Here is a 16,892-nt window from a genome sequence, read left to right as displayed (position 1 = left end):
TCAAGAATCGCTCTTCATATCAATATTAGTATTGTATTAACCTTGTAATAACCCAATGCACGTTTGGAATCATTCTGCTTGATATGTGTTTAAAATAGCCTTCCAACTAAGGATGAACCTAAAACAATGAATTCCAGCAATCAATTCCACCCTTGTATCTGAGAATCGTAATAACTTTTCTATGAAATATCCTAGCAAGTTACTCTTTTTGACAGTTGTTTACCGCCAAAACATAGCAAGTTGGGGGTTAAGGTTTTGCGTTCCGCTCATCAGCAGACGGCAGTCGTCGTAACCACCTTAAAATGTTTTTTGTGCTTCACAATCAATATTATAAATTCCGCTTTACAATATTCCGATTAATCTCTTTATTGCGTCAAGAAAATACCATCTTGCTCTACCGAGGAGAAACCCCTCAAACTCCCGTCATCTTAGTAATTCTCCACGAAATTTGTCCTATGGACAAATTAATACTTTGGATGCTTATCTTATGTTAAGATAGTGCACTCATTTTCACATTGTATGTGTGAGATGTGTACAAAATGGTCATGCAAATTTATTCCGCAGCAGTGTTTTTCCGAATTCAACCACCAAAAAGTGTGTTTGTCCGACAGGAATTACTCATAAAACCCGTCATCTCACTAATTCTTCACGAAATCTGTCAAACGTCAGCTGTGCTAGTATATTGTACGGCTTTCTTCGCGTTTTGCCTTTGTGCAGACCGGTGTCGTTACGCCGACGTTGACCGAAGCTACCACACTTAGCGGCGGCATTAAATTTAGCTCGGTCGGAAAACTTCTGGTGGGGAAAATCTTGTTTCCCTCTTAGTGTTCGCTTGAAAATGTTGGCGTTCGCACAGTAACGGTGCCTCGGGTTTTGCTTTTTTATTTGTGCACTTTTTATTTTTATTCTTTTTTTCCGTTCCTTGTTTTTTTTCGGAAGAGCTATCGAACTTTAATCGATTTATAATTAGTATTAAACGGTAACGATTTATCGTGCAACTACATTTTTCCGCAATGTTTTGACTGTCGGTTTTTTTTTGCCTCGAGTAATCAATCCTTGTTATCGCCACATTTCGATTTTTTTTGTGGAGGACAACGAAAGTTTCGTCGAAACCTGCTACCGGACCTTGTCATGTAGAATACCACTTTTTAGTGCTAGTGTACGTGTGTTTGTGCCCTCAAAGTGTTCCAGCTCGGTAGATTATATTGCGTCGATAGAAAAACGTCGCAAGTCATATGTCGCTGTCACCAATTTCATCAAAAAACTGAAAGTGCATCTCTGGGGAATAGTAGGATGTGTTGCAATTGGAGCAACACAATACATCTCTGCAAATCCGCAATGTGACGAAAAAATGGGTCTTGCTTAAAAATAAGACGGGTCCTTCTCTTGAGCTGCCAGTGAATCCAAAAATAATTTGCCTCGTCCCCTGTTTAAACCTGAGTGAAGAGATTCTGCTAATATTACGCACTGGTCTGACAACGTCCAGTAGAGCGTTAGTCAGTTCATAAACAAGCCAATAAACAGTAAAGTGGTTTCTGCAAGGGAGCTAAAATTAACTGAAATGGAAATTATGATATTTCTAATAGCACTGGAATACGTTGTTGCGGGACAAGCACTTTTAACTCAATTTGGCAAAATGTACTCAACACTCGAAATACTACAGAATGCTAATACCAAATGAACTGTGAACATAATTTCCGCGCGGGAGACCAAAGATTGAATTGCATTTTTTACGATCATTGTGACGAAATAAATTACCAGGTCTAGAAATGAATTGATAGGGTAGCCGCGCCCTTATTCATCTCAGCAGTCAGGATGTTACACTATTTCGTTGACAACTCGACTTAGAGTGAACGGATTGCGCTTAAATATTGTCTTCTTTGCTTCGTTTCTAAGAAGCAGTACAGTTTCAATTTTTATCTGTAAAATGCAAAATGCCCGCGTTTGAGCGAAGCGAAAAGTCGAGTAAAACGTACCCTTATTCATCCTACTATTTGAGCTAATGCGTTGAATCGAGATAGATACTGCTCTAACTAATGTGTTCAATTAGGAGGGATGAATAGAGGAGCTATGATGAATTAGGGAGAATATTTATCGAATAGCAAAATGCAACGGATATGAGTCTCACACTGAAAATTGCAATATTCGATTCTTCATTTGATCGGTAGTTATTTGTCAGATTTGGTTGGGCGTCTTTACGCATTCCAAAGAACTCAATGTTTCGAAAATGTCCAATGAGGGTTTTTTATCGGACAAACTGAAGTCAATCTTCAATAAATTGTTTAACAAGCATTCATTTTTGGACCCGGTTTGGACGATTTCCAATCCATTTTGATGAACTTCTCAGCAGATATCTATTATCAAATTAACCTTCTCTAGGCATGTTTGTAAACAACAACGATTATAAACAGTAATGTTCATAACAACGTTGATGAAAACAAAATTTACTCACAAAAACCAGTAATACGAATAGCTCCTATAACTTTTCAATTGAGTACAAACAGTTCTTAATATAATCTGTAAAATTTTGGTTATTACTTTTAAGCTATGGATTATGGATTTTGTTCTATCAACAGCAACAGCGTTGGTATAGACAGAACACAATCCATAGTGAATGTTTTTGTGGTGTGTTACCTGTCGCCTCGTGTGCGAACAGCTTTAATCGGATTGGTTTCCATTCAAGCAGTGCTGCCAGCGATGGCCTCAGTTGACAGCAAACAAATAAATTTAAATTTAACTTCGTTGTCTCGGGACTATATTGAAAACAGGTAACACATATTAAACTACCTTTTTCTTCCGTTTTATTTCGCATTATGCCTAGAAATGGTTCAAAGGGTTTATTTTGATTATGCCTAGAAATTATTCAGGTTCAACAAACACCATGTCTAGCTAATTCGTCGGCCACTTCGTTACCACCGATTCCTTGGTGCACTGGTACCCAGAATATCATTACTTTATTCCAAGTTGCCAGTTGTTGTAAATATGGGCAAGTTTGGGCTCACATTTTGACGACCTTATTGCGAACAGTGGTGCTTGGCTGTCTGAGGAGATAGCGATTTTTGCATGTCTGTAGTTTCGTTTCCCACAGACCTTCGAGCAGGTGTATATTACATATACAGTTGTGATTCGCTGGTTGGGCCACACCCTCTATCCAACTAACGAATTTGTTTCTCTAGTTGAACCTAAAGTAACAATTGAAGTTTTATAGCATGCTACATGTTCAATCTAAGTTTTATGAGTGGCTACCATACAACCTACCATAAAACCTCAATTGTTGTACCGTCTCTACAATGACCATTTTTGTTGGCTTCACGTTAAGTCCCTCTTTGGAACACCAGGTCATGGTGAAGGGCAGGGCGAATTGAATCCGATTGCTATGTACCGATTCATGTTTTCCTTTATAATTAGGACGATGTCATCTGCATATCCAACAAACCCATTTCAGGCAGATCATTGGAAAGCTCGTTCAGACCAGAGGCCTTCCTGGGGACAGCCTTTGTTGGCTGTTATAGTTGCTTTCGTGTCTCCCGACATGGCTCTGATCTCTCGACTCTTGAGCATTGCAACAATCCAGTCCTCTTTCGATTTTTCCACTGTCCTTTTTGCCGGGGCCTTGTGAATTGCTATGTAGGACGTATTTTCAAAAGCACGACAAGAAAAGCGCTAATTGCTATTTCCTTGACATCGAGAGTTTTCTCAAGTGTCACTAATGAAAGGCTGTTTCCGTAGATTTGCACTTTTGATATGCAAGCTGATGGTTGTTTAGCGGAACCTTCGATAAGTGTTCCGTTCGAATATAGTGGTCCAGTAGTTTTTCCATCGGTTTCAGAAGTGTTGATGTCAAACTGATAGGTCTAGAAGCCTTGAGTAGTGTCAAGTCTTTTTTACCTGTTTTTGGAATAAATATTACCTGAACTTGTCTCTAGAATGGATCTCAGGATGTTTAGTAGATCCGAAAGAATTAATTCTACCGATTTTTGTTGAAATATTTGACGAATATTATCAGCGCCGGGGGATTTGCAGGGCTCGAAGGTGTTAATAGCCCATTTAATTAGAGACAGTGTGAACATCTGCCAGGCCAGGTTCTGTTATACTTGACCTATCGAATTCTCGTCTTTCGCAACCGGCCCAAGTAAGTTGGTAGAACATCCAATGTTTCACTATTTCTAATTGTGAGAGAACCAACACCTTATCCAGATCTGCTGGAGATAATGATCTTACTCCCCGCTCTTCTCGACTGTTCAAGGTGTGAGCGCAATTCACACCAATTTGTTTCACTGTTTTTGCACTATAAGTTTGTTGGCTTCTATGGTGAACATTGTGTATCTGTGATCCAACAGACTAGGTTCGTCAGTAACGTGCCAACTCTTTATATTTTCCATTATTTGAGCGCTGCATAACGCGAGGTTGAGTACTTCGCTTCTAACTGCGTTAATAAATGTAGGTTCAACTCCCTTATTACATACATTGACATCATTTAACGAAAGGTATTGTAGTAGATACTCACCTCTGGTATTAATATCCGTGCTGCTTCATATTGTATGATGTCACATCCAATGATAAAGGACTTGCTTATGCTTCTGCAGTCATCGATTTCAGAAGGGTGCTGTATTCACATCGCCAGGGCAGTATGCAAATGCGATCACAATTTCTTGCTTGAATTATTATGCAAAAGACGATTTCTCCATACGAAATCTTAGGTAAACTTTAAACCCTGGGCGCAAAAATATAGTTTCACCGATCGAGCTAAAAATTTGCAGAGTTGTTCTGGGAGCTAAATGGGACCCAAAAAGTTACTCGGAGCAAAATTTTATTTTTTTCATATAACCATGTCCCACTCTATTGCCCACGGCTTCTATAGAAGAGCGGTTTCTAGGCTATCTTTAGTGAACAAGGACCAAGGAAGCCTGTGGCACCTTTTGCGTGATGAAGGTTCACTTGGATGCAACGGATGCTGCTCATAGTTTTGGTATTTTCCTGGCGTCGATTTTTTGGGGCTAATTATTCGTCCTCTTTATTTTACCAACGGCTAGTCAATAAGAATGGGGTGAAACTGTATAAAGTATCGCTCGTTTATTAAGTTGGCTAATAGCGCGCTATTTACAATTATGCCAAGTGGTACAGGTAACTCATTCGGTGTTAAATACAACTGTTCGCTGAACCAAGATGCTGCGGTTTTTCTAAAGCAACTAGCAATATGACACAGACAGACGTACACTATCGCTATATTGTGTGTAAAAAAACAAAATTATGTAGAAAAGTGAAGTTTCCGTAATCAATCCAATCAGTAATAGTGAAAACAGTGTAGCCTAGCAACAATCCGAAATCAACATGTCTACCCAAGAATTACATGGTCGAAGTTCGAAACTGCTACAACGGTATCAATCGAAAGCTGTCTCACAAGACCCGTTACAGCAACCAATGGACACTTCCCCGATTATCAAATCCACCAGCCAACGGAGCTTACAAAATTCAACCCTGCTGCAGAAGCATTACTCGAAACCGAATGTCCAACAGATGCAAAGCGAACCCCGAAGTAATACCCAGGACCCTGAAAAGATATCCGGCAGTCAACGTAATTTAGAACGATCGAAGCTACTGCAACGATACAGCAAACAGCACTCGTTAGATTCCCAAGATGTATCCCAGCATGAGCCACAGCACTACAGTAGTCAAAAGAGTTTGGAAGGGTCGAAACTACTACAACGATACAATCGCAGCAACAACTCACAAGAATTCTCTGGTCTCTCTGTTCGAGAAGGCACACCAGTAACGCGATTCGCACGCAGTGGTAGTCTAGATCAGGATAGATTAGTACGTCCGTCTTTGTTATCGCGATACACACCAAAATTTGGTCAATCTCTTGATCGAAAGAATACATTTGATACAGGTGGTTTTAGTAATTATAGCAGCCAGCATAGTCTCGATCAACGGGACCCGACAGGTAGTATGTCACAAGCACAAACATTCGGCGACTACAGCAGTGATCACTTCGACCAGTACGACTCACGAAACCTACGCAGTCGATCATCAAGTATGGCTCGAGGTTTAGCTCGAAGAAGCGCTTCGAGAGAACTAATGCAATCGGACAATCGCAATATACCACTGGATCCGGTAACTCCAGAAACGTTACCTATGGTGACAGCCTCGGAACCAGTTATGGGGAATATTGCCTCAGCACTTCCCATACCTATGCTCAACATAGTTCCAGAAACATTGCCTACAGTGGCCACCTCGGAACCAGTAAAATCGAATATTGCCTCAGCACTACCCATACCAGTCATAGGAAATATTGCTTCAGCACTCCCCATACCTACACTGAGCATAGTACCCCCTACACCAGCTGTAGATCTTAGCCAACCCACGATGAAACCATTTGCCGATACTCACCAAACTATATCGATTCAACCGGCTATCAATAGCACCGAACCAGTGAAACCAAATCGCAAAGAACCTGCGAAACCACCCAGAAAAGACCTGTCAGCGTCCGCAATCGTGAGTATTCCCATTCCTACCATCACCACTACCATCAATGTCGACCCGCCGAAATCCATTATCAAGCAAGAAATACCCGTCGTTCAAAGTGTTACATCCTCATCATTGTTCAACAAAGTGGAACAGCCGAAGCCAATCATTAAGCAGGCAGCACCAGTCGTTCCAATTGTTCCATCCCCACCTTTGTTCAGCAACAGGGATCGCATGGAACATTACGGAAGCGCTTCCAATCCATCACCTTCATCTGCATCACCTCAACAACCATTGAGACCCATGTCGACCAAACTGCAACTCCCAGTCAGCGATCTCAGTGGTCGCCGAAGCATGACCGACCTTCGCCAGAGCAATCTGGAACAGTCCTCATCGCTAGCCATGGAAATCGATGAATCTAGCGAACGAAACGAAATGCGAAACTTTTCTCAACAAAAGGCTCCCGTTGCGAGAACGCTCGCTTCCGCATTCGAGCAAATTGCTGTCCTCTCTGTACCCCATGCAGCAGAGGCGCTGGACGATGTGGAGGATAAGATTGAATTGCTTCCTGTGGATCGTAAACTGAAAAAGCGAGATCATACTTATCATCCTTCGTTCGTTCCCAAGCAATCGAAGCTAGCTGAGGATGAAAATAGAAAAGAGAAGGAAAAACAGGAAAAGAAGAAAGAGCACGATCGTAAGTTAGAAGAGGAACGCGCAAAAAAAGAAAAGCAAAAAAAGATGAAAGATGAGGAGCACTACAGAAAGGAGGAGGAAAAGAAAAGGAAGGAAGAAGATAAAAGACAGAAAGCTGACGAAGAAAAAAGAAGAAGAGAAGCGGAGAAATTAGCCAAAGAAGATGAAAAAAGAATGAAAATAGACGAGGAGAAGACTAGAAAAGAGGAACAGTCAGTCATGGAAGCCGCGAAACAGAAAAAAGCTAGCGATGAAAAAAGAAAGAGAGAGGAGGAAAAAGTTGCCAAAGAACACGAGAAAAAAATGAAAACAGAAGAGCTTAAAATAAGAAAAGAAGAGGAAAAAATTGCCAAAGAAGAAGAGAAACGTTTGAAGGATGAGGAAAAAAGAAAAAGAGACGAGGAAAAAAAGAAACTCAAAGAAGAAAAGAAAAAGGGTGTTCTAAAAAAGTCCTTGTCCGCAGATCAACCGCCTGAGATTGAAGGTGAAGATGAAATAGTTGACTTTGGTAGTCATTTGGAACAGTACAGCATATCGGGACCAGAAAAACCACGAGGTACTTTAGTAAGCAGTCCACGATCAGGCGAGATACTTGGGAGTAGTCAAGTCTCCAAGGGTCGTAACACCTTACCGTTAGTCTCTAAGCCAATGCACAGCAGTCAATTAAGTCTTGATAGAGCTACTGGAGTTCAATCGAAAATGCTACAACGGTACGCCAAAAGAAGTGGTTCGCAAGATTACACCCATTCTATCACAAGTGAAGAAACTCAACAATTCTTCCAGAAGGTGCATCAAAGCCAAAGCAGTTTGGACCACCAACGAGCATCAAGATCAACGCTGCTTCAAAAGTATACTCCCCAGCCGTTGAGTGCATCGAGCGCAGTTAATCAAACCCCGAGTCCGGTGCCAACAACGCAAACCTCAAGCCAATTAAGTTTGGATAAAACTCGCCTAGAAAAGTCATCCCTGTTACAACGATATAAACTTCGAAGTGAACCCACCGGCACTGCTCAGCCGACCAACGGAGATGTGTCACTTCAGCATGATAAGGAGCAACGGCTGTCGGCAGTTCTGTTCCAGCAGAAAAAGCGACCGGAGAAATATGGTGCATTCGATTATCGGTAAGATATTGTTGCTTACTCATTTCTTGATGAATTGCTTGCTAAAATTGAAATTAATTGAAAAGTTTTTCGCTGGACTTATACTTGCCATTCGATTCAGTCGATACAATCCTTTCTTCTCGATTAGGCATGAAGAACAAATAATAAATCGTGCATTAAATTAAAATTATAATGTTCAAAGTGGCTGTACTTTTTTTGAAACCTTTCGGAAAGATAAATTGTAGTTCATAACACTTAAAAATTAGTGTACTTAGTGAACATAAATGTATTGTTTTGCCTCGAGGTATGGAAAAGGTGATTTTCATGTTATATCTGAAGGAGAGACATGGTAGTGTTTGATAACCCAGGGTAAACAAAGAATCTTTTATGTGAGTGATTTATGACGACAACAAACATCTGATATTGTTTGTGGCACTAAAAACTGGATTCTAACCGCACTGCGCACTTACGTACACTGATACAAATCCAAACGTTAATTCTATTTGCTTCAAACCACTTAAAATCCATATGAAGAAGAAATGCTAATGTTATCGCGCGTGCACATACCTTATATGTGTCAACTGTATAAACTATGTATGCGCACACATAAATTATATGTGCTTATTGTTATAGAATTGGATTTTATGCGCCTTATAGTTATGAAATGTGAATGTAAGATTATTATGTCTTGTGAATACACACATTAGGTTTATGTTCCAGAAAATAGTGTCTATCTGCCTCCGCTAATTGCAAAAATCTATGTGTAAAATCAATAGGCATAACGTTTAAATTTTTTTGAGTGTATGTATATGATTTCGGCTTAACCGACTGCCGTAAAAATGTGTACATAGTAGGCATTTGTTATGGAGCGTGCTTGTGTGCTATTGGTTGGGGATTATCTGCCCGCCAGATGGCGCTTCGGAACAAATTAAGTTTTCCTCCTATTTCGTTGAAAGTCGCAGCAAAGCGCGATGGGTATTAGCTAATTCTTCATATAGACCAGTTGGTTCGACTGATCTGTCTATGAATGTACCATCTCTATCACTTGAAATACAGGTGTTTGACAGCTCGCAGTTTTCAGTAGCAGTTTGATCACTGGCACTTTCAAAGTCCAGGTTGGTGGGAAGTGCGCAATATGCAATCATTGATCAAATTCCAAGAAATCCAGGGGGTGCCGTACTACTTCATTAATTACACGACCTACTATCGATGGAATTCATATAAATTGGCATCAGAACCTTTGCTTCGTCCCCAAGAACCAGTATAATAAAACAATGGCCTGAGAATGGAGAGAATTTTAGTGGAGTGCACTGAAACTGCACCGTTTTTGCACTTTCTAGCAGAAGTGCAGAAAACTGGGTATGTTCCATTGACACTTCTGCTAGAAAGTGCAAAACCAGTGCAATCCACTACACCAGTGCCAATCAATCGAAAATCCCATCTGTTTGAGCACAATAAGAACTCGAATCGACTACCCCAATTATTGCACTACCATTCGAGCCAAGACGTTGAACACAAATGACAGACGCTGGTTTAACCAACGGCTTCAAATGGGTATAGCGATAATAGGAGTACGATTAAAGTTTGTCCATTTCCCTACAAAACAAAAATTAAAGAAAATTAATTTCAGAATTTCCAATAAGAACTCCAAAAATGGGACTTCACAATCCAAAGCAACTAAAAATTCTTATTAGAAAGCTGGTTAGGTTGCTTAATAGCTTTATATGAACTTCAATGTCTGCTTTATAAGTAATATTCGAAGATGTGATTGATTGGGGCAGTTGCGATAATCCTTCGCTTAAAATTGTAATCAAAAAATCAATGCTTTTATTCTTATTATTCCAGCGACCACGAATATGAACCAATCGGCGAGGCAGTCGACAGCACATCCGAAGCTAAGCCATCGTCAGTCACGGCCAACTTGGCTTTGCCTAGCACAGACATCAAAAGAAAACTGTCCAGCGCTTCGCTGCGCGTTCCTGAAGATGACGCGGATACCATCAGTATGGAGGAGCTCCAAAGAGATATTGAAGATCGCTATTTCAATCGTGAGGCAGAAGACGAACAAGGAGATGATACAATCGAAGCTTCAGAACCAAAGGAAGACGCACAGGAGAAGGTCAGCAAAATGAAGACTGCTATGGCGCGAGCTCAAGAGAGTGGTAAAAAAGCGATTGCTAGAGCCCAGGAAAGTAGTAAAAATGCAATGGTTAAAGCACAGGTTGGTGGTAAAAATTTGCATCAAAAGCTTCGGAAGCAAACTGATAAGTTCAGAACCAAAATGTCTAACATTAACGTTAAGAAAGAAAAAGATTCAGCCCCGTTAGCTTCTCCGGAAATTGTTACTACACCAGGGATTGAAAAATTAGACTTCACAATCGCAGAACCAAAATCTGACAACGAAGCAGAGGAAAGTGAACATCGCACAGAGTCGGCCAATCGAGAACCAGAAGCTGATGAGCCTACTGTAGAAACCGTAACCGGTCGGCAAAAGTTTAAGGCCTTGAAAAACATTCATATGCCAAAAATACAGAAACCAGATTTTAAGCGCCCCGAATTCTCCAAGATAACGAAACCAAAACTACCTAAACTTAAATCCTTGAAACGTCCTGAAATGCCAAAATTCTTAACGGAAAAACCCGACTTTTCGAAATTAAAAATGCCGGAAAAGATCGGGACCATCAAATTGCAACGAAGCAAATCAATGAAAGAGCAAACATCCGACGAACCAAGTACAGCTCATCCATCCGAGATTGAAGTACCATCCGCTCCAGATACTAAGTCCAATAAGAAGAAGAAGACAACTTACACCAATTTTAGCACATATCCAAGATTTTTGGACAAGTTCAAACGTCAGAAATCGGCCCCAGGAAATGCAAGTATCCGCGCGTCAACACCTCCGCCACTTGAATTCACCAAGGTAGGCAAAACATCACGTACAAAAGAACCCACTTTTCTCTCGCGCTGGGCAGATAAATCTTCTGAAGGCGCAGGAAGTAGCAGCTTCTTCTCAGGCAGTGAATTGGGTGAACGTGAAGCATCGGTTGAAAAACATATGCGACAAAGATTAGAGGGGTTGGACATAGATGCGCCAGAGCTCGCCGTTACGGCTGAACAGAAACAGCTCGAGGAATATGACAAAGAGAATCGCGAGATCCATCTGCTTTCAGCTGCACGGCACGACGAATTCCTCAAACGGAAACCTCCGATGGAACGACAAGAGTCCGATCTGGCGTCAGAGGAAGAGAAGCAGTTCTGGGCCAGTTCACTTGGTCAAAAGATCAGGCAGAATATTGACATGAACAGCAATGATTTTGATTTTCTCGATGAAGAAGATCGTTTACGACGTGAGAACGAAGCAACGGGGTTTAGCGAAAGTGTTAGGAATAGATTCTTGGATGATTCGATAGAACACTCGGAAAAAGACTACGATATGCGTTCTACAACTCCCTATTCCAACAAGGAGTGTCAATCTTCAGGAAGCTCAGGCATTCGTCGACGTAAAGGGGTATTGGAGGAAATCGACGATGACGAATTTTTCCTGCGTCAAAAAGGAATATCTAAGGACAATATCCAAATGGGCGAATACATCAGTTCGGCGATAAAGGAAGGACTGAGTACACCAAAAAATGCATTGGCAGAAATGGGCCGGTATGAACCGTACGACGATGAAGACATCGACACCAGCGAAAGAGTTAGTATCGACTATCGGGGAGAACGTGGTCCTGGTGGGCTTCGTTACTACCAGCCAAGCTTTGAATCAGACGACCTTTCTACTAAGCAAAGTTTCACTGATGAGTTCCGTAGGGATGCTGACTTCTACAAGACATTCCCTCCAGATCGTCCTATAAGAAAACACAAAAAGGCATTTAACGTGGAATCGTACGAAGACGATAACCAAAAGGTCCCATACGATACTTATCAAGAGGAAGAAGGCGAGGTCGAATTCTACGATCGTGGACGTAAGTATGCTAGCGCACAACCAGAGATTCATCCGAAAAAAGACGAACATTATATTGACGATGAAAGCGTTGACACTGGATTTTCTCGTACTGGAGCGGTTGTGCCGCCTACTCCTCCAAGACGCCGAAAGAAGCGCTTCCGTGATGTCGCATCATCTGAATTAGAACCATTCGCGAATGGTTTGACTAAAAAGACCATTTACAATAGCTTTACCATTGGACCCGAAACGGTACATTGTTAAATATGTGTTGGTTGAATAGATCTTGGCCAGGTTGATAACTTTATTTATATTCTAGCACCTTTATCCTGCTGAAGTTCCATTAGCTGAGGAGGAAAGTTTTACCACTCCTTTACCAACTCCTAGAAGATCTCGGTCACGATCACAGCTATCTCAATATTCCGAAGACGATCGAGCATTCAGAGCGGCAGCAGCCTACGTTTTTGGACCCGAAGATGGTGCATGGGATAAGCGTAACGTTGGGCTGTCGGAATCTAACGGGTAAGTCATTGCATTCTTGGAGAAGATAAAACTAACGCTATTTGCTCTGATAGTTATGCAACAGTTAGGAAAGAGCCCCCTCCACGCCCACCAGCACCGATTCGTCGTAGGAAATCAACTCGCTCACTTGAAGTTGAACGACAATTCAGCACCTTACCGAACTACCATTCGGTATCACCCATGCGTCCTACTCGTAACTACAGCACAATCAGTCCAAACCGGCCACCTAGAAATAAATCGGTTTCTAGCCTCAACGAGAATCAAATGTGAGTTCCATTCTTTCTTTCTTATCGAATACTTTTTCACAAACCCCAATAATTGCAAAATTTTCTCTATTCCTATAGGAAACCATCGCGCCTGAGCAAGGATGATATAACACAGTACGAAGCAATAGAAGACGTCGAAAACCAGTCGAAACTTCATCATACTCTCCAATCTGGTACAATCGTTAGCAAAATGAAGGATCGACCACTTCCACCTCCACCACGACCACCTAGGGATGGTAGGAAACCTCGTAAACCAGAGCAGGATGATAGATTTGACTTCGACCGTGGAACGGAACGCATTATTACACTGGATCAAAGTGACCCAAGGGTAGTGGAGGAGGTTGAAACAGCAGTTCAAACGGACCTTGCATATGACGAATATGAATTAGACATTGAGGTATCCGAAACCTTTGGTGCCACTGGAGGAGAAGCTCCAGAAAAGCCCGCAAAAACACTGAAGGAGATTTTGAAGGAGGAGCAACTAGCGGAGCTAGATCGTGCTCGACAATTGGCTGAAGCTAGTAATTTAATGAGAGATATTCAAAAATTCAGAGATTCCACTTCTTCGCTGTCTCTACATGGTAGTAGGCCAGAAACGCCTGCTGTGATTGTACTCGAACGCCGAGTATCAGCACCTTATACATCTAGCATACGGAGTCAAGAAATTTCAACCGATAGCGCAAATAATCGACCGTTGAGCTCCGATAACCTAAATGAGCAAGACCTTGCTGATGATGATAAATACATAGCAGAATTAGTGAAAAAATATGTATCGGATGAAAAGGTTGCTGAAAGCTCCAAGAAACCGCAGAGAAGGGCTACTGAATCTGAAGACTTAGGTTTCGCTAGATTAGAAGGACGTGTTCGGGAACAAATGGAGAGAGAGGAGATGCGATCAATCCAATCTGAGCCCGCTGTTCCACCACGCCGTAGATCTTTAATTGCTTCGAATCAAGATCTCCAGCGAAGTGTCGAGCTTTCGTCTGACGTGATAGAAGAAATTGTAGAACGACTAAGAACTAATGAGCAACAGCATATTGCCGAGCTGCATCAAATACATATGCAGCAGCTAGAGGATCTGAGGAAACAACAAGAAGAGCAAAAGCAACTTCAAGAACAAAAGCTTGAGGAACAACAAAAGCAATTGCTAGAACAACAAAACCAGCAACTACATGAAACTCAGCAGCTTAAGGAACAAATCCTACAACAGCAGGAACAACAAAAAGCTTTACTCCAACAACAACAGCAGCAGCAACAACAATTACTACTGGCTCAACAGCAACAGCAAATTCTTCTGCAACAGCAAGAGAAGGAGCGAGAGTTGCAGCGAGAAAAGGAACGTGAGCTTCTGCGAGAACGTGAGATTGAGCTGGAGAAAGCACGCGAAAGAGAACGAGAGTTACATCATGCTAGAGAATTAGAGCTACAGCGGGCTCGCGACTTGGAACAGCAACGGTCAAAAGAACTAGAGCAACAACGACTACGCGAACTAGAGCTGCAACGAACCATGGAACTAGAGCATCAAAGGTTGAGGGAGTTAGAGCTACAGAGAATTCAGGAAACTGAAATACAAAGAGCACGAGAAGCCGCCAGGGATGCTGAATTACAACGGGCAAGGGATGCAGAAATACAAAGAATTCGTGAAGCTGAAATGCAAAGATTGAGGGAAGTTGAAATGCTGAGAGTCAGAGAAAGTTCTGGCGCTGTGGGCAGTACGGAATGGTCTATTGAACAGGAAGCAAATGAATCTGCACATGGAACTAAAAAAGCTACCCATGAGGCTGTTACTGTTGAACCAGAAGCAACTAAAGAAGTAATTCCCACCCGCCCGCCTTTGCCTCGAATAAGCCCACAAATCCCAGTGCCACCACCGTTTGCATACCAAGAATACATGCAGCATCCGCAATCCTTCTACCCAACCAGAAACTATTCTGATGAAGAAGGTGCTATCCCACAAGCTCCACATCGACGGCGTAAACACCACCGTTCCAGAAGAGAATCAACTTCCGAAGAAGAGTTCCACCGCGAGCATCGAAAGCAATGTCACGAGACGCGTACTCCGGAACCATCGATTCCAACGCTTAGCCGTCAACTGATTCGAGCTTGCGGTTCATCCATTCGCCAAACCGGCGACGATTTGATGACAATCCTTCGAGCTAGTAGCAAGGATGAGAAAAAGCGGGACTTGCACATTGCTCTGATCATTCTGATTGTCATAGTAGCAGGACTCATGGCATTGGGAATGAGTGCTGAAAAAGCGGTTCATCATCACCATTGGGATTATTTCAATCCTCCAGGAAACAGTGGGAACACCTGAATTAGGCTGTTCGTGTCAACGATTGGATTCATATTTGCGTATTCAAACAGGAACCGTGCTTAAAATACGTTTTGCGAAAACTTCTTTCATCAGAAACAATTCAATCGTTTCGTATTCTTGATTCATTGAAGTGGGACGTAATTATTGTACGGGTCCTAATACGAACCTTAGCAAACACCAGCATCGTTTTTGGTGACATCATTAGTTTACGTTGCTTATTATCATCACTATACGATCTTTCTAGTTTCAGCAGTTGTTAATACATATCACAATCGTGTAATAACATAGATCAACTTTATACCTTAATTTATAAATTTCTTCTACAATTTGCATTTGAGCGTTTACTAAACAGTAGAATCAGAAATCATTATACTGTTATCAATTTGTTATTTTATTGTCACTTGCGCAAAGAAATAAGCACGCACACAGTTACTTAACTGCACAATTTTCTAACAGAGCATTGCTAGTTTTGTATGCCAAAATAATTTGTAAACAGCTAATAAAATCCAAACGTATTGATTGCAACAAATGTACAGTAGAAAATAGTATCGAATAAAAACATATTAATTTATCGAATGTCACGAGTTACAGTGCTAGTCAATGGATTGTACATAGGGAACCAAAAGATCAAGTAATCCGATCCTTCATTGTTATTTCATTTGTTTTTTGTCATTATCATATTTGAAGCGAAGAAATAAAAGATTTTTGGCGAAACCTAATAACTTATTATTTGTTAACAAATTGCTTTGCAGATTTACGGTAAATAATGATTTTTATGCAATTGATAATGGGCAAACCAGTATATGAAAAATTTACCTAAGTCATGGCATTTTTTCGTCAGTAACCAATGTGTTTTTTTTTAAATTTATTTAGGCCTAAATGCGGTAGCTCAACGAGGCCGATTGTTCGTTTTTTACAATAAATAAAAAAAACAACTACGTTAAGTTTTTTGTCTCGTTTAGACGCAGCTTTCTGCTGCGTGTTGAGATCCTTTTTCTAGGGGGCGAAATATTGCCAGTGTTGTCCACTGCCATTTGAGGTTCGATCCGTTTGTCTTCTTTTGCGTTGTCGTTCATGTCCATGTCCTCATCCGTACTACTTTCCTGCTGCTCGCGGTCAGATGTTCCAGTTTGTGTCTTACTCTTATCGGTCGTCATTGTATGTTCGTATTTTTCGGCATTCGTTTCGTTGTTGTTGTTGCTGGTTGTTGGTGCTTGATCCGAAGATGTTGGTTTTGCAGCTGTTAGTGGTTTAGCGTAAGATGGTTCTGAGCTGATTTCAGTTGGATTGGTTAAGTTTTCCTTAACAGTTTCTACGCAAGGTTTTCCGAGGTGCAGCTTCTTCGTGCAGAACTGGCACGTAGGAATTTGCCCTGGGTACGTGACTAGTGATGTTTGATGAATGAGAACATCGTCACTTCCTAACGCTGTGATAATAATGATTTTTATGCAATTGATAATGGGCAAACCAGTATATGAAAAATTTACCTAAGTCATGGCATTTTTTCGTCAGTAACCAATGTGTTTCGTATGATTGCAAAAAAAATGCCATTCAATTTAGTTCAAAAAGTGTTTATAAATAATAAT

The 16,892-nt window shown here is 41.2% G+C and overlaps 2 protein-coding genes across 6 annotated transcripts in view; one reads left to right on the top strand and one right to left on the bottom strand.

Annotated features, from left to right (window-relative positions):
* The window catches only part of LOC131694290 (negative elongation factor E), a 315,399-nt gene that overhangs the window by 273,131 nt on the left and 25,376 nt on the right, over positions 1-16,892 (bottom strand). The gene's annotated exons all lie outside the window — the stretch shown is intronic.
* Positions 822-16,020, top strand: LOC131694281 (trichohyalin). Of its 4 annotated transcripts, none has more exons than XM_058982881.1 (6): positions 822-979; positions 5,257-8,282; positions 10,107-12,453; positions 12,521-12,723; positions 12,777-12,989; positions 13,068-16,020. In XM_058982881.1, exons 2-6 carry the CDS (start codon positions 5,332-5,334, stop codon positions 15,304-15,306), a joined length of 7,953 nt encoding a protein of 2,650 aa, XP_058838864.1. In that variant the 5' UTR covers positions 822-979; positions 5,257-5,331; the 3' UTR covers positions 15,307-16,020. The 4 variants fall into 4 exon arrangements, with proteins under 4 accessions (XP_058838864.1, XP_058838865.1, XP_058838863.1 ...); XM_058982882.1 differs by having other exon boundaries at positions 823-1,133; XM_058982880.1 differs by having other exon boundaries at positions 823-1,159.

Source organism: Topomyia yanbarensis, chromosome 3 (assembly GCF_030247195.1).
Source record: "Topomyia yanbarensis strain Yona2022 chromosome 3, ASM3024719v1, whole genome shotgun sequence".
NCBI classification, from domain to species: domain Eukaryota; kingdom Metazoa; phylum Arthropoda; class Insecta; order Diptera; family Culicidae; genus Topomyia; species Topomyia yanbarensis.
Note: the sequence above shows the minus strand (reverse complement) of the source record. Positions and strands in the feature narration are given on the sequence as shown.